Source organism: Lathamus discolor, chromosome 6, assembly GCF_037157495.1.
Source record: "Lathamus discolor isolate bLatDis1 chromosome 6, bLatDis1.hap1, whole genome shotgun sequence".
Classification (NCBI taxonomy): Eukaryota; Metazoa; Chordata; class Aves; order Psittaciformes; family Psittacidae; genus Lathamus; species Lathamus discolor.
Window position 1 is genome coordinate 91253245 of NC_088889.1, and position 26046 is coordinate 91279290.

At 63.7% G+C, this 26046-nt stretch overlaps 1 protein-coding gene across 1 annotated transcript in view; it reads right to left on the bottom strand.

Moving 5' to 3' along the window:
* Positions 1 to 2152: 2152 nt before the first annotated feature.
* The window catches only part of CASKIN1 (CASK interacting protein 1), a 29636-nt gene continuing 5742 nt past the window's right edge, over positions 2153 to 26046 (bottom strand). Inside the window, exons 2-21 of the mRNA XM_065686621.1 lie at positions 18519 to 18570; positions 16271 to 16368; positions 16033 to 16178; positions 15857 to 15952; positions 15507 to 15637; positions 15314 to 15422; positions 15041 to 15149; positions 14497 to 14591; positions 14310 to 14427; positions 12537 to 12752; positions 9976 to 10083; positions 9749 to 9867; positions 8500 to 8587; positions 6853 to 6950; positions 6460 to 6570; positions 6279 to 6380; positions 5720 to 5858; positions 3545 to 5641; positions 3065 to 3455; positions 2153 to 2446 (exon numbers count right to left, since the gene is read on the bottom strand). Of these exons, the coding sequence (XP_065542693.1) occupies positions 2350 to 2446; positions 3065 to 3455; positions 3545 to 5641; positions 5720 to 5858; positions 6279 to 6380; positions 6460 to 6570; positions 6853 to 6950; positions 8500 to 8587; positions 9749 to 9867; positions 9976 to 10083; positions 12537 to 12752; positions 14310 to 14427; positions 14497 to 14591; positions 15041 to 15149; positions 15314 to 15422; positions 15507 to 15637; positions 15857 to 15952; positions 16033 to 16178; positions 16271 to 16368; positions 18519 to 18570 (4520 nt within the window). The 3' untranslated portion in view covers positions 2153 to 2349. The remainder of the gene's footprint in view (positions 2447 to 3064; positions 3456 to 3544; positions 5642 to 5719; positions 5859 to 6278; positions 6381 to 6459; positions 6571 to 6852; positions 6951 to 8499; positions 8588 to 9748; positions 9868 to 9975; positions 10084 to 12536; positions 12753 to 14309; positions 14428 to 14496; positions 14592 to 15040; positions 15150 to 15313; positions 15423 to 15506; positions 15638 to 15856; positions 15953 to 16032; positions 16179 to 16270; positions 16369 to 18518; positions 18571 to 26046) is intronic.

Sequence of the window (26046 nt, forward strand, 5' to 3'; positions counted from 1 at the left end):
TCCAGTTCCAATCCCTGCCCCGGGCAGGGACCCCTTCCACTGGAGCAGCTTGCTCCAAGCCCCTGTGTCCAACCTGGCCTTGAGCACTGCCAGGGATGGGGCAGCCACAGCTTCTCTGGGCACCCTGTGCCAGCGCCTCAGCACCCTCCCAGGGAAGAGCTTCTGCCTAAGAGCTCAGCTCAGGCTCCCCTCGGGCAGGTTCAAGCCATTCCCCTTGGCCTGTCCCTACAGGCCCTTGGCCAAAGCCCCCTCTCCAGGTTTCCTGCAGCCCCTTTAGGCACTGGAGCTGCTCTCAGGTCTCCTTCAGGCTGACCAAGGGGCTGCTCAAGCCATTCTCCCCCAGTCTCTGTGCTGGGGCTTGCCCCATTGTGCCGCTGTTGTCACCCACCCCAGTGTTGGCCCTCACAGTGTAACACCCACCACGACACAGCACCCACAGGGTCCATCTCACCCCATTGCTGCTGTTCGGGACACAAACAGTGCTGGCAGCCCGCAGGGTTTTAGGTTCTTTTATTTTTCTTTAAATAGTTGTTGCCAGACTTGGTATAGGAGCAAACTTCTTCACAGCACCACGAGCCACCTACTATTCAGAATAGGAAGAATAAGACGAGTAGAGGTGAAATCTAAGCACAGGAGAGCGGGGAGAAGCACCAAGATGCATAGCTCGACAGATGGGGTACGATACAGAGTCCATAACTTAATCATAAAAAATATATATATGTATATATCCATCATGTAGAACTTTATGGGGGTTTCTGGTTTAGATACATCTTTTTTTTTTTTCTTTTTCAACAGATATTTTCAGGCGAGTGATTTTTTTTTTAATGTTTTTTTTTTTTTTTTGCTATTTTTAAAGTCTTTTTTGTCTTTTTTTTTTTTTTAACGGTTTTTTTTTCCTCTTTTGTAAAGAAATGTCAAAGTTGTGCCAAACACATCTGGATCAGCGACCACAACGGGAGGGAGGCGAGGGGGCAAGGGGGCGGATGGAGAGGAAGAGGAGGAGGAAGGCAGGGGGATGGAGACCACTGCGTAGCCTCTGGTAGAGAAAGGACCAGCAACACTTTGGACCCCACAAGCAGAGAGATGCATTCATCAGGACTCAAGCGACTGAACCAGACTCCAACTCCAGTTTATACAGGAATATACACCGGGATGAACACCCGAAGCACACGCACGCTCGCACGCACACAGACACCCCACGCACACCCCAACGGATGCCATAAGGAACGAATAGAAAGAAACCCAACCCGAGCCTGAAGACGCTCCAAAGGAAATGAACCACCTCCAGGAGAAGGAGTAACAAAAACCTCCAGAAAACAAGGCACATCCTTTGAGTTCGGAACGGTGGAGCAGAACAGAAAGACGCCAACACTGAATCCCAACGGAACGAAACCGCTTGCACGAGCCTTCCACCCAGAGAACAGGTAAATATTGTGCTACTCGGAGAATGAGTTTGCCACAAGACACACAGCTTAGTATAATCTAATAGTGTTTTGTTTCTTCTTCTTCTTCTTCTCAAGCTAAAATCCAGTTTTCTCTTGATTTCTTTTAAACTGCTTTATATATAATTGCTAATACTTTTAAATCTTTTAAATATATATTTGTTAAAGTTTATTCTTTTTATTATCTTGGGGGGGGGGGTGAAGGGGGAGGGAATTCTGCTTTATATCTTTCTTGCCTTCCCCTCCAATAAATTAATACTTCTTTATAGCTTATCACTGTCCTGTCCCCCCCCCTTTGCAAGGAGGGGCCGGGCAGGGGCACGTCCCGCTGCCCCCCAGCATCCCTCCATGGGGCAACCCCGGCCCCTGCGCCGCCGCCAACCGTGGCGGGGCGGGGGGAAGGAAGAGCATTGACAAAGGAAGAGTTAAAAGAAATGAGGAGAAAAGAAACCCAAGTGCATTTGCCCACCCGGCCCCGCCACCAGCGCCGTCACCTGCGGTGCCATCGGCCGCTGGCACACGGCACCGGGGCCGCCGCGCCGGGCAGGGCTTGTGCTACATTCGCGGTGAGCAGCGGCACCGGGGCTGTCGAGGACCCCCTCTCCCCACCCCAACCGGCACCGTGTCCATCCGGGATGCGCTGCTTTGCTGCTTCTGGTGTTGGGTTGGTTGTTTTTTTTGCTGCTGCAAAAGCTCTGCCGGAGCCGCGCCGAGTCCGTGAGCACAATCCTGAGGTATCTTCTTCTTTGTGCAAACCCCGAGGGACGGGACGTCCGGGAGGGGACGGCTGTACAAAGGGGACGGGGAGGAGGGCGGCGGGGCCGGGGTTGGGGCAGGGGGGGGGGTCGTGGATCGTTGTGCCCTTGTGCCCACGTAAGCCCTGAGGTTCGGGGGGCCCTGGCGCCCCTCACTCCAGCATGGCATCCAGCTGGTCCGCCAGGTCGTCGAACATGCTGCCGATGTCGTCCAGGATGCTCACGGTGCTCTTCGACTCCGCGGCAGAGCTGGGTGAGAGGTGGGGAAGGGTCAGGGACATGTATGGGGGCAATAGCACTGTACACCCCCCCCCCCTCTGCTCCATGCCGTGGCCCTCCTTGCCCCTTCCTGCCCTGCAGAGCTCAGCACCATGTCCCCAGGGTCACCTCCTCAGTGTCACCTCCCCAGCATCGCTGCATGGCTGGGCCCGGCCCAGCCCAACCGTGCTCTGGTTTAAGGTCCCCTAATGTCACCTCTCTAAGACAGCGCACCCACGTCTCCCTGTCCGTTCTGCTCCAGCACCACGTTCCCCAGTGTCACCTCCCCATGGGTCCAACCCAGCCCCAGTACGCTCCAGTTCAAGGTTCCCCATTGCCACCTCTCCAAGACAGTGCACCCAATGCCCTGGAATCCCTGCCCATCCTGCGCTGGAGCTGGTGCCCTCTCTAGGGTCACCTCCTCAACGTGGTTCCAGCCAAAGGCTCGTGATGCTCTCGAGGAGCATCCTTCCAATGTCACCCCGGCACAGTCCCACTCCCACCACGGTGGCACAGCCCAAACCCCTGTTACCTCCTGTCCCGCTCCATCCCCATGCCCGTCACAGCCCCACGCCCTCCCCATTGCCACCGGCCGCCCTCGGCCCTTACTCTGGCGCTTGACTGTCCTCCTGCTTGATCTTCTCCTCCACAGCCTGCAGCGCCGCGGCCAGGGACGCGCTCGTCTCCTCCAGCTTCTGCTGCGCCAGCTCGGAGCCGGCGCTGTCGACGGAGGGGCTGGCGATGGCAGAGCGCGGCGGCTTCACCGGCACGGGCTGCGCGCCGGGTGACAGCGGCTTGGCGGGGCTGGAGCACAGCGAGGGCGGCGTGCTGGACGGCTTGGCCGTGCCGGCACCCAGCTGCCGCGCCGGCGACGGGGCCGGCGTCGAGCCGGCGCTCACCGACTGGATGGCGGCGTGGGGCTTGGGGGGCTTCGGCGCCGTGGGGGGCGGCGTGGGCTTGGGGGACACCGGCGGCGGCGTGCCATGGACCCGCTTCACCTCTGCGGAGAGAAGGGGCACAGGGGTGGTGGGATGCGCGGTGCCACCCCACTGGGGAGCGGGGCGGGGTGGGGGGGGGTTTGGCACCTACCTGGGCTGCCGGGGCTCGGGATGGGCACCTTTTTGGGGATGGGTGCGGGTGGCCCGGGCACCTTCTGTGGCAGCTGAGCCAGCACGGGCTTGGGGGACACCGGTGGCTTGAAGGGCTTCTTGTGCTCGACGGGCGGCACGGCGTAGTCGGGGCCGTCGGTGCGGGCAGCGGGCGGTGGGGTGGCGGGAGGCTCAGCCCCGCTCAGCTCCGAGGCCGGCCGCCGCTTCACGGTGCCGGTGCCGTTCTGGTAGACGGCGAGCGAGGCCGGTTCCAGCGCCGGCTCCTTGTCCTTGGCCTTGGGCCGGCGCTTGACGGTGTCGGACTCGGTGAGTACGAAGCGGACTCCATCCTGCTGGCTCTGCCGGGCCCGGATCCGGCGCTTGAGCGTGGCGCTGGCCTCCACCTTGGCCAGGTCGCCGTGGCGGTGCGCTGGGGACAGCCCCTCACCTGCCTCGCCCCGCGCTGGCCCCAGCGGCCGTGGCCGCTGCTTGATGGTGAGGGTGCCCTCCTCGGCGAAGGGGATGCCGTCGGGGGAGCCGCCGCGCTCCGCCCGCAGCCGCTCGCCAGCGCCGTCGGTGCCCGTCTCTGACCGCACGCTGTCGGCGCGCTCGCGGCGGGCGGCTGCCACCAGGCCGGTGACGGGGCCGCTGATGGTCCGGCGCCGGTTCACCACCTCCCCGTCCAGCCCGATGGCCTCCTTGTGCTTGACGGTGGCCAGGACGGTGGCCACGCGCGCGCGGTCGGGGCTGCCCGGCGGGGGTCCCGGCTGCAGGTAGTAGCCATCGGGCGCCTTGGCCGGCACCGGGGCCCCGTGCGGCTTCTGCAGCGCCAGCGCCCGCGCGCCGCCGCCGATGGACGACATCTCCAGCATGGCCGCGATGCTGCGCACGCTGCCCGCGCTGCCCGTGTCCACGCTGCCGCCCAGGTCGCTGGCCCGACGCTGCTCGCGGCGGCTCTCCCCATCGGCGGCGGCGGGGGCCCTGGTGGCCGCCTCTCCTTCGCCATCCTTGGGGAAGTCCTCGGCCATGCCGGCGCTGGAGATGGCGGAGCTGGAGCGCTTCGGCGGCGGTGGCGGCGGCCCCTTCTTCTTGGGCCGGACGGCGAAGGACTGGCTGCGGTTGACGTTCTTGTCCCCGCCGGCGGGGGCCCGCACCGAGTGGCTGCGCCCCACGCGCCGCTGCACCGTGGCGTAGGGCCCCGCGTCCGGCACCAGCAGCTCGTCCCGCTCCTGCTCGCTGTCGGAGGCCGCGTAGCGGTTCAGGCTGTGCGCCCGCTTCTTCGGCCGGCCCGGCTCCTCCTCGCCCTCGCCCGCGGGCGGCAGGCACAGCACCGGCACCGACACCGGCAGCACGGGCACGGCCGCGGGGCTGCCCTCGCCCTCGGCGGGCTGCGGCAGGACATAGGCGAAGCCGCGGTGCGTCGGGGACTGCGGCAGCGAGCGCGGCGATGCCGGGCGCTCGCCCGGTGGTAGGAGCTGCGGGGTCGGCTTCACCTTGGCGGTGGCGTGGGGCACCGACGGGCCCTGCGGGGATGGGGGCCGCGGCTTGCCGGGGGTCTGCGGCGGTGTCAGCTGCCCGCTGGCGGCAGGGAAGGGCTGCCGGGGCTTGCCGGGCACGGGCGGCACGCTGGCACGCTTCACCGGGTGACCGTGCCGTGGCGGCCGCCCCTCCTTGTGCGGCGTGGGTTGACCCTCGCCGGCCCCATCGGCCAGGTACTCCTGGCTCTTGGAGATGGCCGCGGCGGGGGCACCGCGGGGGCCGTCCCCCAGCAGCTCCTGCGAGCTGCTCATCACCCTGGCGCGGCCGCCCAGCCCCGTCACCGGGCCCGCCGGGTTCGCCGCCTTCTCCGCGGGCTCCTCGGGGCCCTCGCCCGTCATGGCCACCTGCAGCTCGCTGCTGAGCTCGCTGTCCTGGAACGTGGTCATCTTGGGCGACTGGCACTCGGGGGGCTCCGGCGGGGGGGACTCGATAGCCAGCACCTCCGGGCACGCCGCGGCGGCCGCCTTCCTCTTCAATGTGCCCGGCTCGTACTTGCCCATCTCGGCGCGCTGCAGCTCCGCCAGCTTCTTCACCGCCAGCATCAGCTTCTTCTGGTGGCCTGGGGGTGGCACAGGGGCATCAGCATCGCCCCCGGGGATGGAGGCACTGCAGCGGGCGCGGCAGCACCGGGCCTTACCCAGCTTGGTGATGCCGATCTCCTGCAGGTCCTCCCAGGTGATGTCGGTGATGAAGTCGATGTTCTCGTAGCCGTTCTCCACCAGCACCTTGTAGTACTGGGACAGGCCGATCATGGAGAGCCACAGCGCCAGGTTGGCCTGGGGGGTACACGGGGCACAGCTCAGTGCTGGATGGCAGCACAGCACCCGTGTCACGGCGGTGATCCCGTCCTGCTGGACCTTAAAGCTCATCCAGCTCCAGCCCCTGCCAGTGCAGGGACCCCTTCCACTGGAGCAGCTTGCTCCGAGCCCCTGTGTCCAACCTGGCCTTGAGCACTGCCAGGGATGGGGCAGCCACAGCTTCTCTGGGCACCCTGTGCCAGCGCCTCAGCACCCTCACAGGGAAGAGCTTCTTTATATCCAACCTAAACCTCCCCTGTTTAAGCTTGATGTTGGCACCATCTGGCACTGCCCAGCCTCATCCCCCTCTGCCACCCTTGCCCGAAGGGGACAGGGTGCAGGGGACCAGGCACCACCCTGGATGTGGCTTCCCCATCCCCATCCCCACGCAGCCCTTACCGGTTTGTACTCCGGCAGCCACTCGGGGATGCTGAGGTTGTTGATCTCAGACGCAATCTTCTTCCTGTGCCCCGGCTTGGTGACACCGATGGCCGTGAGGTCCTGGGGCAGAGCAAGGGGTCAGGGCCACCCCACACCACTGTGCCACCCTCCCCGTGGCACCGCCGGCCCACGGGCTCACCTCGGGCGTCATGCGGCTGATGGTGGTGATGTCGTAGCCGGCGTTGATGAAGTTGGGTGCATAGAGCTGGAGCTGGAACTTGCAGAGCCACTGGTACACGGCCTCCGAGCTCTGGGGCAGCGAGAGGGACAGCAGGGCTCAGGGCAGCCGCAGGGATGGGGACCCATAACCCCTGCCCTGGGCTGCCCCCACATCCATCCGTGCGCCGGCAGGGTCTGTGCCATGGGGTGTGCAGGGGCTGGGGCCATGGGGTCACTCACTCACAGCACTGGTTCACGGCACGGCAAAGGCACCAGAGCCGTGCCAGCATCACAGGGCTGCCACCTGCAGCAATGGGGGCTGGACCAGTGCCCCCCTCCCCAGGGTCTCCCCAGCCCGGTGCCCCCCACTCACCTTCCCCTCTGATGGTGGCTCCATTTTCTTCAGCTGGGGCTCGGCGGGGGGCTGGGGGGTGTATGGGGAGCTGGCCACGCTCTGCGACCTCGAGGCACCTACCGGGGAGGCACCGGTCACCAGGGCTGCGGCTGGACACCCGCGGGTGCCGCCGCCACGGCGCCCAGGGCAGGCATGGGACAGTGACACCCACCCGGCACAGCAGTCCCGAGCATCCCAGGATGCCCTGCACAGGGTCTGTTCCCTTGGGATGGGCAGGGGTGGTGCAGGGCACTGTGCCCAGGCCCTGGCAGGCAGCCCTGTCATTCCATCCTGGCAAGGCTGGCGTGGGCCACCAGCACCATGGGGTACTCAGCTCGCAAATGCTATGGCACTGCTGGGACAGCCACCTTGCACCAGGCGAGCCCCCAGCCCAGCCTTGGTGCTGCAGGACCCTCCATCCAGTGCAGCTCTGAGCAGAGGGACCCAGCCAGAACCCCCTTCAGAGCAGGTTTCCTGGCTGCCCAAAGCCTCCAGCCCTGCTCCAGCCATGCCACTGAGTGACGGGGCTCATCCACCCGCTGCACCCCTACGGGCCCAGCAGCACACACTGCCCTGTCCCCCAGGGCCCCCCGGTGCCCACCCACCCTCCAGCTCGTGCCTTCGCCAGCCCTGGGGGTGATGAGGGCTGCCCAGAAATTCCTGCCTCCTATTTCTGATGGGGACCAGCAAGAGCAGCCCCTTCCCCCGGCTGGGAATTGCATCCTCCCTGCATGTGTGCATCCGTTGTGTGCATCCGATGTGCGTGCGTGTGCCTCCAATGTGTGTGCGTGTGTATCCAATGTGCCTGTGCGCGTGTGCATCCTCCTTGCATGTGCATCCCTCTGGCAACTGCATCCCACTTGCGTGGGCATCCTCTTTACATGTGCATCTCTCTGCTGTGTGCATCTCCCTCACGTCTGCATCCCACTTGCGTGTGCATCCTCCTCTCCAGTGTGTGCTTTCCCCCTCCTCCAGCAACGTGTGCATCCCCTCTGTGTACGTGCATCTCCCCTCTGTGTGCGCATCCCCCTCTGTGTGTGCATCCCCTCTGCGTGTGCATCTCCCCCGCTGTGCGTGCATCCCCGCTCTGCACGTATCCCCCTCCCCGTGCTCACATCCCTCCCTCCCAGGTTCCCATCCCCGTTGCATGTGCATCTCCGCAGCCCGAGCACCCCCCACGCTCATCTCCCACGTGTGCATCCTCCTCGCATGAGCATCTCCCATCTGTGTTCCCCCCCCCAATAAAAAGCTTGTGCCTCCCCCGTGCCGTGCCCGTGCTCCCCGCTGCCAGCGCAGCCCCCAGCCCTCAGCCCTCCCCCGCCTGGCGGTGCCGGCCCCAGCTGGGACTCCGGTGGGGCTGGTGGGGGGCCAGGGGAAGGGAAGGGGCCGGGGAGGAACGCTGCCGTCCCCTGCCCGCCGCGCCGCCCCCCCTACCCCCCCACGGGGCCCCCACTAACCGAGGCAGGAGAAGGCCTGGCAGCAGCCGAAAGGCGACAGAGTCATTTTTTACCCACACGTTTTCCTTCTGGCGACGGGCGCCGTGGCAATAAAACAAAAAGACAGATCCCTGGATCCACGGCGCGCCCGCGGCAGGGCCAGGGCTGCTCCTGCTCCGGCAGCACGCACCTGCGGGGATGTCCTGCGCCTTGGCCGGCCCATCGCCCACGGCACACTCTTGCGCAGAAGCCTTCTGGGAAAGGACGGTTGCCAGCAGCTGAAAAACACCCCGGGAAAGGGGGGAAGAGCAGGCAGGAGTGAGGCGGGTGCTGCGGGCGCCGCTGCGGGTGCTGCGCCCGGGCGAGGGTGGGCAGGGAGAGGCGCAGCGGATCCGGGCTGCGGAGGGGAGAGCGGCAGCAGCACAGATGGTGCCTCGCAGGCAGCGAGCGCCCGCGGTGCCCCGAATCCAGCCCGGCACGTATCCGGCACAGGCTGCTGGTGCTGGTGGAGGGGGGACCCCCGGTGCAAAGCAGAGCCTACAGCGACCTCAGTGCCCAGCATCCCTAAGGCAGGATGCCAGGGGAGATGGGGTCACGGGAGCCTCAGGCCAGGACACTCCACGGTGCTGCACAAAGCACGATGTGCTGGCAGCAGCATCAGGATGCAGTGGGCAGAATGCCAACAGCAGCATCAGGATGCAGTGGGCAATGTGCTGGCAGCAGCATCAGGATGCAGTGGGCAACATGCCGACAGCAGCATAGGATGCAGTGGGAAATACGCCAACAGCAGCATCAGGATGCAGCAGGCAATGTGCTGGCAGCAGCATCAGGATGCAGTGGGCAATGTGCCGCCAGCAGTATCAGGATGCAGTGAGCATCAGGATGCAGCGGGCAATGTGCCGGCAGCAGCATCAGGATGCAGTGAGCATCAGGATGCAGCGGGCAATGTGCTGGCAGCAGCATCAGGATGCAGCAGGCAATGTGCCGGCAGCAGCATCAGGATGCAGTGAGCAACATGCTGGCAGCAGTTTGCAGTGTGCAGTGTGCTGTGTGCTGGCAGCAGCAGGCAGATGCTCTATGCAGTGTGGAGCTGCAGTGGGCAGCATGCCAGCAGTGTACAGTGCAGCGCAGAGGGACCCTGCAAGTGGCAGCAGAGACACAGCACACAGCTTTAGCAGGATCCTGCACGCACACGCAGCCCCTGAAGCACAGCAGGACATCGTGCCAGGTCTAAGCTTGCCTCCTGGAGCAGACACGCTGGTGGCTACCATCAGCGACACTCCGGGTGCAGGCAGAACGTACAGGACCCATCTGAGCATCAATCCCATCAGTGACCAAGGGCAGCTGCCAGGGCAGCAAACACCCACACCAGTGCCGGTGCCCGGCCGGGAGCCGAGTGCTACCAGGGGCTGGCACGGCCGCCTCGGGGCTCCTCTTACCTTGACACCTTCCGAGCCGGCGTGCAGGGCGTGCGCCCCGCTGCCCGCGCTCTGCCCGCTGCCCGAGCTGCGCGCCGAGGCCACGCTGCCCGTGCTGCCCAGGCTGCTGCGGTCACCACCTGCGCAGAGAGGAGATGCCATGAGGGCACCAGGCGCCATGGCCAGGATGGGGCACACCGTGCCCCACCACCGGGGCGTGCTCCCCATGGGGACGGGGAGGGTCGTACCTGCGAAGGGTTTCCGCAGCACCCAGATCTCCTCGGTGGGAGCCGGTGCAGCCGATCCGCCCTGCGACGGCGAGAGGTGCGATGGGCTCATGTCGGCCCCGCGGGACCCTTGGTGGCAGAGCAGAGAGAGCAGCCATCAGGCATGCGCGGCTCCGTGCGCTCGGGCTCGCAGCGGTGTGGCACGGGACGAGGTGACCCGGGGCCCATCACTGCCACATGCAGTGAAGGTGTGGGGTCCCCAGCCGTGCCCAGGGGTGCCAGCGCTGTCCCAGGGGCTGGTACCCCCCAAGCAGATGCCGCAGGGTGACGGTGACCAGCCTGGGACCACACCACACAGGGCTCTCCCTTCCCTGCCGCCAGACCTATGCCAGGATTCCCCAGTGCCGCAGCTCAGCCCAGGCAGAGCACAGGGGCCGCGTTGTCCCTGTACAGAGCAGGATGGGGACAAGACCCAGTGCAGGGAAGCAAAGTTGAGCAGCGGGGACCAGGGTTCCCACCTCCCTGTCCATGGGCCAAGGCGATGCTGGCCACGGCCCTGCGGCTGCCTGAGCCCATCTGAGGGAGGACACAGGGGCCATGTGGGGCCAGGAATGAGAGCTGAACGCCCCTGTGCCCCCCAGGGTGCCCCATGGCAACCAGTGACACAGCAGTGGGTGAGAGAATCCAGCCACCCCGCAGCACCGCTCCATCCATCGCCGGCTCACCGCACTGCCCACCTCTGCCACCTCCTGCTTGCACCGGGGCCCACAGGGATGCCCACAGAGAGAGCACAGCTCAAACCAGCACCAGGTGAGATGGACACCAGCCCTGGGAAGCTTGGCACTGCCACAGCCCCAGCACCAGCCACCGAGGGGCCTGGCTCAGCCCAGTCCCACCACCGGCTTCGGTCATTGCCACCCCAACACTGCCCGTTTCAATTCCTTAAGCCCTTCGCCCCGTTAGCAGTCAGGGGGATGGTCCGAGCTGATAAAGTCACCGAAGAAGCACCAAGGGGACAAATGGCCACACCACGATCACGATGGGACATCCCTGAGCCGCACCGAGAGGAGCCCGCGCCGCTGGGGTCAGGCTTGGTGCAACCCAGCACCGAGAGAAACCCTGCAGGAAAGGTTCTGCTCCCTTGTCTCCATCGCCAGCACCGCCAGCCCAGTGCTCTCCCAGTGCAACCCCACTGCACCAGCACCACTGGGGCTCAGGCAAAGACCCCCGGTGCCAGAGAGCCGGTGGCAGCCCCCAGGCCATGGCATGGGCTGCACAATGCAGACCCCCCACCAAATCTCTGCTCAACTCATAGACCTGCAGCGTCCATCGCCTGCCCGCACACAGGGATGGTCCCCAGTGTTTAGCTGAGCACTGAGCCAGCCCCGAGAGCATCCCCCAGGAAGCACACCCAGCACCACAGCCCCAGCCCGGTTAGAGCTGCTCATGGGGTGTCAAACACTCGGTGGGAGAGGCTGCAACAGGCAGAGGGTCCCTGTGCCCCCGGCTCCCCGCTGGGCAAGGGTGGTTTTGGGGGTCCCCATGCACAGGGGCAGGGTGGGAAGAAGAGCAGGGGCTGCAGGGTGCTGCGGGTGGGATGGGGGACACCAGGGTGATGAGGGTGGGATGGGGAACATGGGGTGGTGCAGGAGGGATGGGGAACACTGGGGAGGTGTGGGTAGGATGTGGGTCACCAGGATGGTGTTGGTGGGATGCCGGACATGGGGGTGCTGCAGCTGGGACGTGGGATACCAGGATGGTGCAGGTGGGATGTGGGACACTGGGGTGCTGCAGGTTGGATGTGGGATATCAGGATGGTGTGGGTGGGATGGGGGACACCAGGGAGGTGTGGGTGGGATGTGGGACACTGGGGTGCTGCAGGTGGGTTGTGGGACACAGGATGGTGCAAGTGGGATGTGGGACATGGAACAGTGGGATGGGGGTCACTGGGATGCTGCAGGTGGGATGCGGACATGGGACGGTGAGATGAGGGTCACTGGGATGCTACAGGTGGGATGTGGACATGGGATAGTGGGATGGGGGTCACTGGGATGCTGCAGGTGGGATATGAACATGGGATTGTGGGATGGGGGTCACTGGGATGCTGCAGGTGGGATATGGACATGGGATGGTGGGATGGGGGTCACTGGGATGCTGCAGGTGGTATATGGACATGGGATGGTGGGATGAGGGTCACTGGGATGCTGTGGGTGGGATGTGGACATGGGATGGTGGGATGGGGGTCACCGGGTGGTGCGGGTGGGATGCGGGGCACTGGGGATGTCCCAGCAGCAGAGCCATGGGCCCCGCAGTGCTACAGCAGCGCTGGTGAGGGGGTGCAGTGGAAGGGACATGCACGTGTACACGCATCTGTGCACGCACACGCCTGCATGCACACACACACACATGCACGCGCCTGCATGCACACCCACGGGCACGCACTCGCACACGCCTGCGCATGGGCGAACGCAGCACGGCAGAAGGGGGGGGGGGGAGAGGCCGAGCAGAGAGAAAAGACTCGATACACACGTTAAAGGCAACGAAAGAAATCCATCGAGAGCACGAAGCGAGCGGTGAACTACCTTGTCCGTAAGGCGGCTCGTCGGCACTGCTAGGGGAGAGCCTGTGATAGCCAAAGGAACTGAAAAGAGTCTGATGGGAATGTGGTGGTGGAGGTGGAGGTGGAGGCAGGGAATGGAACGGATGGGACGAGGCGTCACCGTTTAGCACAGCAGCCCCGTAAGCCGGGAGCGGGATCTTTTGGTACTGTTGGGGGATTGTTACAGTCTCCCATGAACCTGATAATAAAACATAACAAGAGACAAAATGAAAAGAATCAAAATAACCGAGACCCGCTCAGCGCCACCACAAAAATGGAAATAAACCAAAAGAACAGAAAAAGAAACGGGGCAAAAAACCAAAGCAGCAAACAAAAAGAAAAAAGCCACCAAAGGGACGTGGAGAAGCCAGAACCGAGACGGAACCGATGCGGAGCCAAGGAGCAGCAGCGGGAGCTCAGCGCAGGGCCCAGCCCGGCGCAGGGTACAGCCCATGGCACATCCAGTGCCGCACGGCGGCCCCCCATGAGGGCATGGACGTGGGGCACATAACAGCATCCTGGGAAGGGCAGGGCTGCAGTGCCGGCACCCCCGTGCCCAGCTGGCCAAGTGCTACTGCAGCCACCCCACTGTGCCCCATGCTGCTGCCCCACTGCACGGAGCTCAGGGCTGCAGCCGATGGGGTGGCTACAGAGCCCCACACCCTGGAGTCACTGCTACGGAGCCAAGAGGCATCCCAGGAGTCAAGGATCTCATCCCATGGTACCGGCACACAGCGCACACATTGAACCTCATCCCGTGGGACCAGCATGACCGACACATAGAGGGTGGCCCTACCCCTGCCTGGCCAGCACATGGCACCTCTGTGCCATTCTCTACCCGTGTACCAGCGATGTGGCCACCCTCAAGACTGGGTAGGGCTGGGCAGTGGGGAGCAAGATGGTTGATGTGGGACCTTTCAATGCTGCCCACAGAGGTACCAGCCCCATTGTGCTGCTCCTGGCAGCAGGGACAGCCACGGGGGACCACACACCCCCCAGGTAACCTCCAGGGATGGGGATGGGGATGGGGACAGGCAGCCGCAGGGCAGGGGAGCAGGGCGCGATCCCTCAGACAGCCCCTGGCCCCCATGGGGCAGTGCCGGGTCCCTGGCATCAGTGCCCAAGCCCTGCTCAGACCCCGAGCACCAGGTCCCGTGTCCCCACCACTGCACAATCCCCCCCAGTCTGCAGTGATGCCCCCGGCTCTCCCCATGCACCAATCTCCTGGCACCACAAGTGCCTCCCCAAGCCCAACACCAGACCAGCACTGGGGCTGCTGGCACCAAGCCCCCTGTGCATCAGGTGGGCATTGAACCCACAGGCACAACAGGGGCAGCGACCCCACACACTCCATGGGGACACCAGCGCCACATGCACGGTGGGGACACCAACACCATGCGCTTGATGGGGACATCAGCCCCATGGACTTCACAGGGCACCGGCCCCACATGCATGACGGGAACACCAACCCCACACACTCAACATCACTGTCCCCATGCACATGGCAGGGACACCAAGCCCATGTGCTCGATGGCACCAACCACACATACATGACGGGGACACCAACTCCACGTATTCCATGGCACCATCGCCATGCCCATGGTGGGGACACTGACCCCAAATGCATGACAAGGGCATCACCCCAGCTGAGCTTGACCCCCAACACCCCAGTCCCCACCAGACTGAAACGGGACTCCCTGGGGCTGCAGTCTGGGAGCAGCCCCACACAAGGAATGGAGAAGGGGACATTATTTGCCTGTTCTCTTGCTTATGGCCTCGACGAGGCTGGAGGGGAAGTATCCGACGCGGTCGTTGCCGGTGCGGTTGTCGTGGATGCAGCCCTTCCATCGCCCGTCCGCGTGCTGCTCCAGCACCTGGGGGCACGGCCGGGTCAGGGGCCGGTGTCACCAACGGGGCCCCCCGGCCCCCCCAGCCGCACTCACCGTGATCACGTCCCCGGCTTTCACGTTGAGGCTGGTCAGGTCGTAGTTGTTGCAATAGTCCTTGATGGCCCGGACCTGCAGAGCGGCGGAGGCATCTGCGGGAAGAGCGGGAATGGCGCTGGGTGCCCATGGAATGGAATCATGGAATGGTTTGGGTTGGAAGGGACCTTAAAGCTCGTCCAGTTCCAACCGCCTGCAATGATCAGGGACATCTTCAACTACATCAGGCTGCTCAGAACACATGCAGATGATGGCGCATCCATCGCCTCTCTGGGTAACCTGTGCCAGTATTTTACCACCCTCATTCTAAAGAGCATTTCCCCTCTCATCCAGGCTCAATCTCCCTCTTTCAGTTTAAAACCATCACCCCTCATTCTGTTGCAACAGGCCCTGCTAAAAAGTCTCTCCCCATCTTTCTTATAAGCCCCTTTTAGAACTGAAAGCTGCTCTAAGCCTTCTCTTCTCCATGCTGAACAACCCCAACGCTCTCAGCCATTCCCCAGAGCAGAGGTGCTCCATCCCTCCATTCCCAGTCCCCCCCTACCCCGCAGCATCTGCTTGATCTCCTTGCTGGCCTGGCTGGTGGTGAACTGGTTGACGATGTCCAGAGCTGTTTGGTTGTAGGTGTTCCTGACGTGGGCATTGATCCCGCTCTGCAAGAGCATGGAAAGAGCTTTGGAAGGCGCTGTCCTCCTCCCTTCCACCCCATCGGACCTCTTGGACCACCCTAAGACAACTCGCTGTCCCCCCAGCACCCTCCGGCCCCATGAACACGCCGTGCCGCATCCCCATCCCGCAGCGCTGGGGGGGCCCTTACATCCAGCAGCAGCCGCACCACGTCGGTCTTGCCGCAGAGAGCCGCCTCGTGCAGCGCCGTGCCCGCCTTGGTCTGCCGGTTGATGTCGATGCCAGCCTGGAGCAGCAGCCTGCAGCGGGGCAGGCGGTGGGCTCAGCCGGGGGCGGGGATGCACACACACATCCCGGTGCTGCCCCCTGCCCGCGGCACCCACCGGATGATGTCGATGTGGCCGTTCTTGGCGGCGAGGTGCAGGGGGCTGGTGCCGTTGGGGTCGGTGGCGTCCCCCGGCTTGGGCTCCAGCAGCGCCGCGCACATGTTGCTGTTCAGGAGCAGTTGCACCACCTGCATCAGCGAGCACAGACGGAGCAGGGCTGCAAGGGCGGCTCAGCCGCCTGCCACGGCCACGGCCCCGCTCCCAGCCCCCAGACAGAGACCCTGGTCCCCACCACTGCCCGTCCCTGATGCTGCCCAGCGCCCCGCAGGGATGCTCCAGCATCCCCAGGGATGTCGCTATGTCCCCATCGTCTTCCCCTTGGTGTCCCCGGCCCTGTGATGACTTACCCCGACCCGGCCGAACTCGCATGCCAGATCCAGAGGTGTCTTCCCGGAGTTATCCATGATGCAGGGGTTGGACTGGTGCTGCAGGAGCATCTCTGACTGCGGAGGAGCGAGACCCCAGCTCGGCGAGGGCAGGGAGGGCAGCCCGGGCCCCCCCGGCGCTGCCGGCCCCACCGTACCACGTCGTAGTGCCCGTGCTGAGCCGCCAAGTGCAGGGGGATCTGCCCCTCGTCCGATGGGATGTTCACGGAGGAGCCTGCTTTCAGCACCATCTTCATGGGCTCTTTCTTGCCTTGCCAAGCCGCATAGTGCAGGGGCCGCATGCCTGTGTGTGGCCAGGCTGTGAGCCCCCGGTGTGCCTGTGCAACCAGAGCCTGCAGAGGGGCAGGGGGCCGTGGCCAGCACCCAGGGACTTGCCTTTGTTGTCCTTGATGTCCACCGCAGCCTGCGCCTCCAGCAGCAGCGAGATGAGCTCCGTGTTGCCGTTAAGAGCTGCATGGTGCAGAGCCGAGAACCTGGGGACCAGCCGCGGTGTCAGGGTCCATTGTCCCTGTGCCGGCAGCATGACCTTCAGCCCGCCCCCATCGCAGCACCCCAGGGCACCCGCTCTGCATCCTGCAACCCCCGATGTGTATGTGCCCCCAAGCTCCCCGGGTACCCCAAGCTCTACCTCCCTCCTTGGGATAAAGAGCCACAGGGATTTTTACACAGCCGTGTTCGAGAAAGAAGCCAGCCACATCCCAGTGTGCAACATGGGCCAGAGGGTGGGATGTGCCAGCACGGATAGGGGTTTGGTCTCCAGCCCATCACGTTCCCTTGGGGCTCTGCAGCTGCAGGACAAACCCCACAGCCCATGCAGTGGGATGCAGGGCTGGGGATGCTGAAGGGCTGGTGTGCCTAGAATGGTGGTCCAGGGATGCTGGGGAGAGACGGATGCAGATGCCGATGAAACGCTCCCTGGGGAAGCTGAGAAGACCCCGTGGGGCTGGAGGTAATGGGCAGGGCAGGCACAGGGGGGGTCCCCACTGAGGATGGGAGAGCCGTGGAGCTGCCCTCCCTCCCCACTGACCCACTTCCCCCAGCCTAGCGCTGGCAATGCAGCCACAGGCACTGGCACAAGGGGACCCAGGCTGCCAGATGGCAGCGGTGCCCCTGCCCGGTGCTGGGGGAAGCCCCCGGTCCTACATCCCGCTCTGCTTCCACAGCAGCCGGGATGGATGGGCCACGCCGGGAGGCTCATGGCTGGGAAGCAGGCCAGGAGCTGACCTACTTGCTGCTCCCGGCAGCAGCATCCTCCATGCGGCTGCGCTCGCACCCGCTGCCTGCTGCTGCGGGCCCTGTCGCACACAGCATCCTCATCCCATCCCCAGGCCACCCGGTGTCCCTGGAGCACGGACCCCAGTAGATGTCCCAGTGCCCAAGAGGTTGATGGGGCGATGATCCCATCTGACCCCCATCACCAGGACGCCGGTCAAGGGGGACACATCCGCTCTGGGTACCGTGCTTCAGCCACCACGCTCCCCGCGGAGCTGCCGCCCGGGATGCGCTGCAGGAGCAGGGATGTGAGCAGACAGCTCCTGCGGAGCCGATCCCCAGCATCTGCTGGGGAAATGTCAGCGTTTTCCGCTCCAGCGCCCAGCTCAGATCCGTTCAAGATGGTGCCAATCGCACCCCCCGCCCCCCGGGGCTGCCTCAGGGGCTCCCCCCTGGCACAGCCCAGCTGGCTGCAATGGCCACACTCTGTGCAGGGCACGGTCCCCTGGGGACACGGGCACAGTGGGTGCTCACCCATGGCACCCACCAGCCCTGCAGTCAGCAGGAGATAGGGACCTGAGGCACAGCAATGGGGCTGGATCCTTTCCAGGAGCATCACTGGAGGCTGGAGGTGGTGCAGGGCTGCTTCTGCACCCCCAAGCCAGCCAGAGCCAGAGCAGGATGTGAGCAGGGCCCTGCCTGCAGCTCTCAATGACCATCCTACCTCTACCACAACACAGCCCCGTTTTGATGTGCCAGCTCCAGCATCCATGACACAAGGTGGTCCATGGGGTGATGCACCCCCTTGCCCTGCCCCACATCGCACCCTCCAGCCCCTGCCCCATGCAGGCAGCACCAGGCCCCCTCCCCACCACTGGTTGATGTGCTCACACGTGTGCACCGATGCCTGCACGCACACACGCGCTCAGCAGCACATCTGCATGCTCGCATGCACCCGTGCACACACACACGTGCTCATGCGTGGCTCAGAAGAGCTGATGTGCTGATGGTACCAAAGGATGCCCATTGCCACGGGGCGAGGATGTGGGACCTGCGCTGCTGCAGCCACGTGTTCCCCCATTCCTGACCTCATCCGGCCCCTCTGCTCAGCACCATTTCCATGGGCACAGTGACCCATCCCTTGGGACCAAGTGGCATCGCCCAGCCCCATGTCCTGCCACCCTGCTCAGTGCGGGGGGACCCTGGGGGTGCAAGGGATGCTTTGCCCACCCAAACCCTGACAGCCCAACTCCATTGCTCCGGAGAGCCCGGTGTGCCCACACAACTCTTGCTCGCTGCACCCTGCCATGCACACGCACCCAAGCACACGCACCCCTGTCCGTGGCACCCCGCAGCGCGCGCACCCTTGCCCGCGCACCCCCCTGCATGCAGGCACAGGGCTCCCACTCACCCATCAGTGTCTTGGAAGTTGACGTTGACTTTCTTTGCGGATCCGAGGAGCTCTGTGAGGGAGGGAAGGGGACAGCACGTGAGAGCAGCACAGGAGGTGGCCGGGACAGGGACCAGGGGTGCATGGAGGGGGATGAAGCTGCAGCTCCAGATCTCCCTCCCCACCGTGGTTTTGGCTCCCTGCAGCTCTGCACATTTCCCACCCCACGCTCGCCTTTGTGGGCACACAAAGCACCTCGGGGCGATCCAATCCCATTAACACCCGAGGAGGGATGGAGCCAGATTTACATGAGATTTATCAGGAAAGTGCCACTCAGGCTTTGCAGCGAGCCTGCTCTTCCTCACAGCCCAGCAGCAACACGGAGCAGGAGCAGGAGGAAGAGGAGGGTGGCTGCAGCACGGCAGAGCCCTGGGATGGGGATGCAGGCCTGGTGTCCACACCAAAAGGGGCAACCTCAGGCAGGGAAGGGAGACAGGGAGCAGAGGGATGCTCCTGATGCGTCATGGCCATGGCCTTGCTTGCTGCCCCTGTGCTGTGTCTCCTGGTCACCATCCCATTCATTATGTGGCACAAAAGCCTGTGCTGGCAAACAGGGCACCAGCAGTAGCAAGAGCGGCTCTGACCCGTGAGCCTGGTCCATGTGTGATGGAGGGACCCAGGAGTGGCCAGGGTGGTGGCAGAGATTTCTCCCTTCCCATGCAGGGGCTCCCAGGCTCTGCACCCTCCTGCACCCCATCAGCTGCCTGACGGCCGGAGCTGCAGCGCGTTTGTTAATGGCACAGCCCAGTGCCAGTGGGTGAGAGCTACAGAGGATGGCTTCGGAACAGCCACCACCATCAGCCCCCATCCCCCAGAGCACAGCGCTACAGGGGGCTGTGGGCTAAGAACCATGGAACCCCAGCCTGGTTTGGGTTGAAGGGACCTTAAAGCTCATCCAGCTCCAAGCAGGGACCCCTTCCACTGGAGCAGCTTGCTCCAAACCCCTGTGTCCAACCTGGCCTTGAGCACTGCCAGGGATGGGGCAGCCACAGCTTCTCTGGGCACCCTGTGCCAGCGCCTCAGCACCCTCACAGGGAAGAGCTTCTGCCTAAGATCTAACCTAAATCTACACTGTTTAAACCCATTATCCCCTGCCAGCGTGAAGCCGCTGTCCTTCAAGGGCCCTGGTGCTGGTGCAAACATGGGGCTGATCCTCCACCAGTACCACACCAGCTCCCACCATGTAGGACCTTGCCCTGGCTCCTTGTGGGTGGCACCCTGCTGTGACATAGAACCAACCCTATGGAACCCCATCAGCCCCATGCTGCACCTAAAGCCCTTTCCCTGGCCGCTTTGAATCCAAGCCAGGGCCTGAGCGCACCAGGATGCTCACGGCCTCTGCCAGAGCTTTAACCAAAGTCAAACCACTGCATGGCTGGAAGTCACTGACTAAGCACTTGGCACAGGCACTGATGGAAGTGCTAAAGAGATTTTGGCAGCCACAACCTCTCCTGCAGGTGCAGGGAGGAGGGATTTGCTGCTCCGGTGTGTTTGGTTGATGATGGTGATGGATGCTGGGGATGGGTGTCAAGGGGTGCAGCGCCGATCCTCAGGCATTGCCCCATTCCAACCCCTTCCTGGGAGCAGCCCATGGTTAAAACCAAGCCCTGCAGACCTCCATCTCTCTTCAAGGACCAGTTAACACAAGCGGGGCCCGTCTTGGGGCCGGAGATCGAAGCCAGTGCCGGGCACGGTGCCGCTCCTGCGCCCACCGGCTCCTTTTGTCTGCATCCCTGGGGGTGCATCTCGGCCCCCTTCTCCTGGGAGCTGTTTCTTGGCTCTGGACGGCAGCGGAAGCGGCGCTGGGCTCCTCTCCATCAGCACTGAATAGCACCTTTGTTGGGGAGCTTGGCCACAGCTCCGGGCTGGCGGGGAGCAGCTCACCCCGTCCGCTGCGGTCGGTCCTGATGCTGTGGGGCTCTGCCCATCAGCAACGTCCAGCTCTTCCCAGGGGAGCACAAGGCTGTTACCCCATAATGGGGACTTGTTGCTGGCATGGTTTGTTCATGTGTTAAATGAACAGTGTGGATGCTCCATCACGTGGAGCTTGGGCTTTCGGTTGCTGGAAGGAGGATGAGAGGAGTTGGCAGTGGGCATCCTGCAGTACCCTGGCCCTCCCAGTGCCTTCGGGCCCCCGCTGGTGTCCCCATCACTCCCTGTGACCCAGCAGCGGCACTTCTTAGGCATCAGGAAGAAAACTCTTCCCAGTGAGGGTGCTGGGGCGCTCGCACAGGGCACCCAGAGAAGCTGTGGCTGAGCCTGGACCCCAACCAGACCCTTGGCACAGCCCCACTGCAGCTTGGAGCCCGCAGTTCCCAGTGCAGGGGGAGCAGGACGGGCACCCAGCACATCACCCATAGCCCTGGGTCACCTCAGCCCCACTGCTGCCGCCTGCGATCTGCAGCCTGGATTGGGAAGTGAGACGTGGGAGAGCTCGGTAGTGGCTGGGAAGCACAAGGAAAACTCCTCCATTAACAAGGGAGAGGGAAGGGAGCAGGAAGGGAGCTGCCAAGTGAAAATACGAGCCACAAAAGGAGAGAGCACGGTGGGGAGGAGAGAGCAGGGCTCCTGCACGGCCACGCTGCCAGCGGGCACCGAGTGTGCCCCTGGCCACCCTCCCTGCGGGATCACCGAGGGGTGACACAGAGCACCAAGCACCCACGAGCACCATCCTGCGCAGAGGCAGGCGCTGGGGCCACCAGGCAGATGTTGAGAGGGAGCACAGGGCGGCATTGGCACCCCCAGCACTGAGACCCCTCGGTTGGACCCTCTCAGTGTCCTCGGGACACCTCAATGTCCTCTCCTTGCTCCTTATGGGGTGCTCAGCTGATGCTCTCCTTGCACCCCGCCCCATGGCACAGTCCCCCCCTCCCAGCTCTCAGAGCAGCTTGCAAAGGCCGATGGCGCCGAGCAGGGTCCTTGGGACCGCAGGGCAGGGGATGCGCTGCGGGGTGCAGCGAGCCCCAGCACCGGCACCTCCAGCTCCATCCCGCAGCTCCTGCGTGCAGCGGGAGCCGCAGCCGCCTCCACAGGCACCGACTGCAAGCAGCGCCTGCCGCGGGTGAGCAGCGCCGCGGGGAGCGCAGCCCGGCCGCGGCTCCAGAAACGGCTCCGCTTGAGCACCGGGAGCACGGGAGCCGGAGGCGCACTCGGGATCAGCCTCCGGGCTCCTCACCGGGACCCCTGTGCCATGCACAAACCCTGCCCTGGGTACCCCGGTGTGTGCTGCAGGGAGAGCCCAGTGCCCAAGCGCTGCTCCGAGCATCCTCGTGCATGCCCCAGGGATACCCCTGTGCCCAGCCACTGCTCCTGGCATCGTGGTGTGTGCCACAGAGATTGCCCAGTGACCAACCATTGCTCTGGGTATCTCAGTGCATGCCACAGAGTGACCACCATGCCCAACCACTGCTCCTGGCATCCTTGTGTGTGCCATGGGGAGACCGCTGTGCTCAACTACGCTCTGGGCATCCCAGTGTATGCAGCAGGGAAAGGCCAGTGCCCAGTCACTGCTCCGAGCATCCTCACGCGTGCAATGGGAAGCCCGCTGTGCCCACCTGCTGCTCTGGGCATCCCAGTGCATGCCACAGGGAGACCCTTGTGTCCAACCACTGCTCTGGGCGTCGCAGTGCATGCTGCAGTGAGACCCCCATGCCCACCTACAGCTCCAGGCATCCTGGTGCACGCTGCAGGGTGACTCCCACATACAACCACTGCTCCAGGCATCCCAGTGCATGCCATGAGGAGACCCCCATGCCCGGCTGCTCCAGCCCTTTCACTACACACATGTCCAAAGCCACAGCCCCACACAGTGGAACTCCTCAGTGCCTCGGGGGGCCCCTCTCCATCCCCAGCATCGGGTCCATGCAGTGCTCAGGCGCCAGCCCCCTGCATCCGCAGGCAGAGCTGCGCCAGCAGCGATCGATGCCCATCCGGGGCGCAGGGGCTCCTGGCCAAGCCCCCGCTGACAAAGCACATCCCAGCTCCTGCCAGCTCGCAGGGAGTGGGGCTGCTCCAAGCAGATGGCTCCAGCCTCCGCGATATCAACACCTTCTTAATGAGGGGAAAACCATCGCTGCTTCCCCCCCCCTTCTCTTGGTGGCAGTGAAGAATGAGCCAGGGCAGCCCTCTACATCCTTATCTCCATCCTTTCCATCACCCCGCTGCAGTGGTCCCCTCCTCTCCATCCCCATCATCCCTGCCACCCCCTTATACCCAGCCCATGCAGGCAGCAGGACTCAATGTGTGCCCCCCCCCACCTTGCCCCAAACACAATGGGTGCCCTCAGGAGCAAGCACCCCTGAGGAAGGCCAAGCAAGGAGCCTATTTCGGAAGAGGGAGGAGGACCCCGCAGCGGCATCGCCGTGAGCTGCCGGATAAAGGAAGCATCCAAAATAGCTGCTCTTAATTATATCCCTGCTGACGAGTGCCACGCAAACAACGGGCGCTGCACGAGGAGCAGTGGCAAAAGGGGGCTTATTCCCTCGCAGCAAGGATTGGGGTCCCCATGGGGGCATGTGCATGGGCAGAGCTCGTGGCCACGAGCTCTGCCCATGCACATGCCCCCATGGGGACCCCGCAGAGGTGGGCAGAGCATCCCCAACACCAGGGAGCCGGTCCTTGCTGCTGAGAGGCAGCAAGAAGCTTGTACTCTTGCAGCCAAGGTCATGTCAAGCGCGATGCCCGGATGCTAATGAAGCCGTTATCATCTTCTGATCGATTCAGGCTGTATAAATAATGCACCGGGAAGCTCTGGGACATGGGAAGGGATTGCCTGGGGCAAAGAGGTGGCAGGGATGGGATGGGCCTATTGCAGTCCAGTTCCCAACACAGCTGGATAACAACTGCCCATCACAGCTGGATAATGACTGACCAGCACAGCTGGATGCACCAGTGACCACCACTGGACAACAACTCCCCATCACAGCTGGATGCACCAGTGACCACAACTGGACAGCAACTCCCCATCACAGCTGGATAACAACTGCACATCACAGATGAATGACTGACCATCACAGCTGGATGCACCAGTGACCACCACAGCTGGACATACACTGCTCACCACAGCTGAATACCTCAGTTTCCATCACAGCTGGATAACTACTGCGCATCACAGCTGGATGTACCAGTGACCATCACAGCTGGACACACACCAGCTGGATAACTACTGCCCATCACAGCTGGACAACAATTGCCCATCACAGCTAGATGCACCGGTGACCATTACAGCTGGATAACAGCTGCCCATCACAGCTGGATGCATCAGTGCCCATCACAGCTGGACACACACCACTTGCCGCAGCTGGAAACCCCAATACCCATCACAGCTGGATACCCCAGTGCTCATCATAGCTGGAAAACAACTGCCCAATCACAGCTGGATGCACCAGTGCCCATCACAACTGGATAACAACTGCCCATCACAGCTGGATGCACCAGTGCCCATCACAACTGGATAACAACTGCCCAATCACAGCTGGATGCACCAGTGCCCATCACAACTGGATAACAACTGCCCATCACAGCTGGACGCTCACAACTGAGGGCCCCAGTGCCATCACAAGCCCTTCCCCAAACCCCAAGGCCCTTGTGGAGGATGCTGCCCCGTGCCCAGTGCGAGCTCTGGACGCTCATCCCTCACACGGAGCCTTCCCTGGGGAGCTGGGAATCAGCGCTTGGGAATCGATCGGCTGTGGCAGCCTGAGTCACGGTGCTGCAGCAGCGCAGGGCTGTCCCCTGGGGCCAGGATGAAGCAACTTAAACGCAGCTTTCAAGAGGCTGTGGGGACTCCTCCGTGATTTCATTTTCAAAAATAGGGAAACTTCCTGCTCCCAAGGGAGTCCGAGGGGCCGATCCCTGCAGCAGGAGCAGGAGGAGGCAGGGATGGAGGACACGGCTGTACTCAAGGCAGAGCCAACCTGGGGCTGGGAGCCATGCAAGGGACCCAGCACGCCACGGTACCCACCAGTGCCACGCTCACCAGCTGAGCATCCTGGCTCTCCCTGCATCACCGAGCCTTATCCTCACCCGACCTTTCCTTGTGGTGCCATAAAGCCTGCCCAAGCCATGCAGCATCCCGCAGGATCGCCCCCAGCCCCAGTTTGGGGCTCAGCCATGCAGCCCCCCAAACCCTTCCTGCTGTGAATTCCCAGCAGCCTCCTGCCCATTCCATGCTGCTGGCAAACCCGCTGACCCCTGAACAGCGCATTGGCAGCACTGCTCTGCCATGCCAGGGGCTCGGCCCTGTGCAAGCAGGGATGCAGGAAGCCGGTGACAGGGATGGGTGCAGGCAGGGGTGCAGGCAGCGCACTGGGGACACGGGTGTCACGCTCAGCTCCATGGAACCAGCTCCAAGCATCGCTCCAGCCCGGTGCCAGCCGCACGCCCACCCTCGTCTCTGCGGAAACGCGTGTTGGTGTCGCTTGCATTGAGAGCCCGGCCCCCCCGCGCCGAGGCAGCAGCAAACAGGTAATTTCCAGTAATCACCGCGGCTGGAAGGAGTCACCGCCGGCACACGGCGAGGCTGCCGCGGCAGGGGACGGGATGGGGCTGCTCGGAGCTACCGGCAGCATCCACCCCTCCATCCGCATCCCGGCACCGCGCATCCCCGGTGCCTGAGCAGCGGCTGCCCAGGACACGAGGGCAGAGGGAGGCAGATGCTGGCCCCACTCACCTCCATCCCAGGGCTGCCCAGCTCCATCCTCCCCATCCTCATCCTCACCTCCTCTGCGGAGCCAGGGAACCCTGGGAGGACCAACCCAGCCGTGCTAGCCTGCAGGGAGGGACCAGGAGCTTTGGGTTGCTTAAAGCATCATTAACTAACGAATAGTTGCTACCATCTGACCTCCCACGAACCCTGCTGCAGCCCAGCGTCACTGGGAAGTGGTGGGGAGCTCCCCAGCATACAGAGCATGTGCATGCGTGTGCATGTGCATGCGTGTGCATGTGCATGCGTGTGCATGCAGGTGGGCCAGATAAATAAGAAGGCAACCAGTGCAGTCCCCAGGATGGCAATGGGGGACCCCTGCTCCATCGCTGCTGGGAGATGGGGTTTAAAGGCAGCCCCAGGACCCGCACACGCCGGGGCAGAGCCATCCCGGAGGATGCAGCCGCTGCGGAGCTGCACAGAGCGAGGAGCGCGCTGTAAACAGCCCAGCTGCAATGCAGGAGCCGGGCAGGCGGCTGCTTTGTCTGCTCCAACCGCTCCGGCGGCAGAAAACCGAGCGGGGCCTCAGCGAGGAGGAGGAGGAGGGGACGCGGAGCCGCGCCGCTGGCACACATCTGGAAGGGATCAAGCTGCTGCTGCTGAGAGCCCGGCCCCGAGCCCCACAGCAGGCCGGGGAGGAGGCACTGCCGGAGCAGCCGTGGGCACACAGGGCAGATGCACACGGGCACACGCATGCACACGGATGCAGAGGCGCACAGCACACATGGATGCAAGCATGGACCTGGCCACATAGAGTCACAGAATCACAGCATGGTTTGGCTTGAA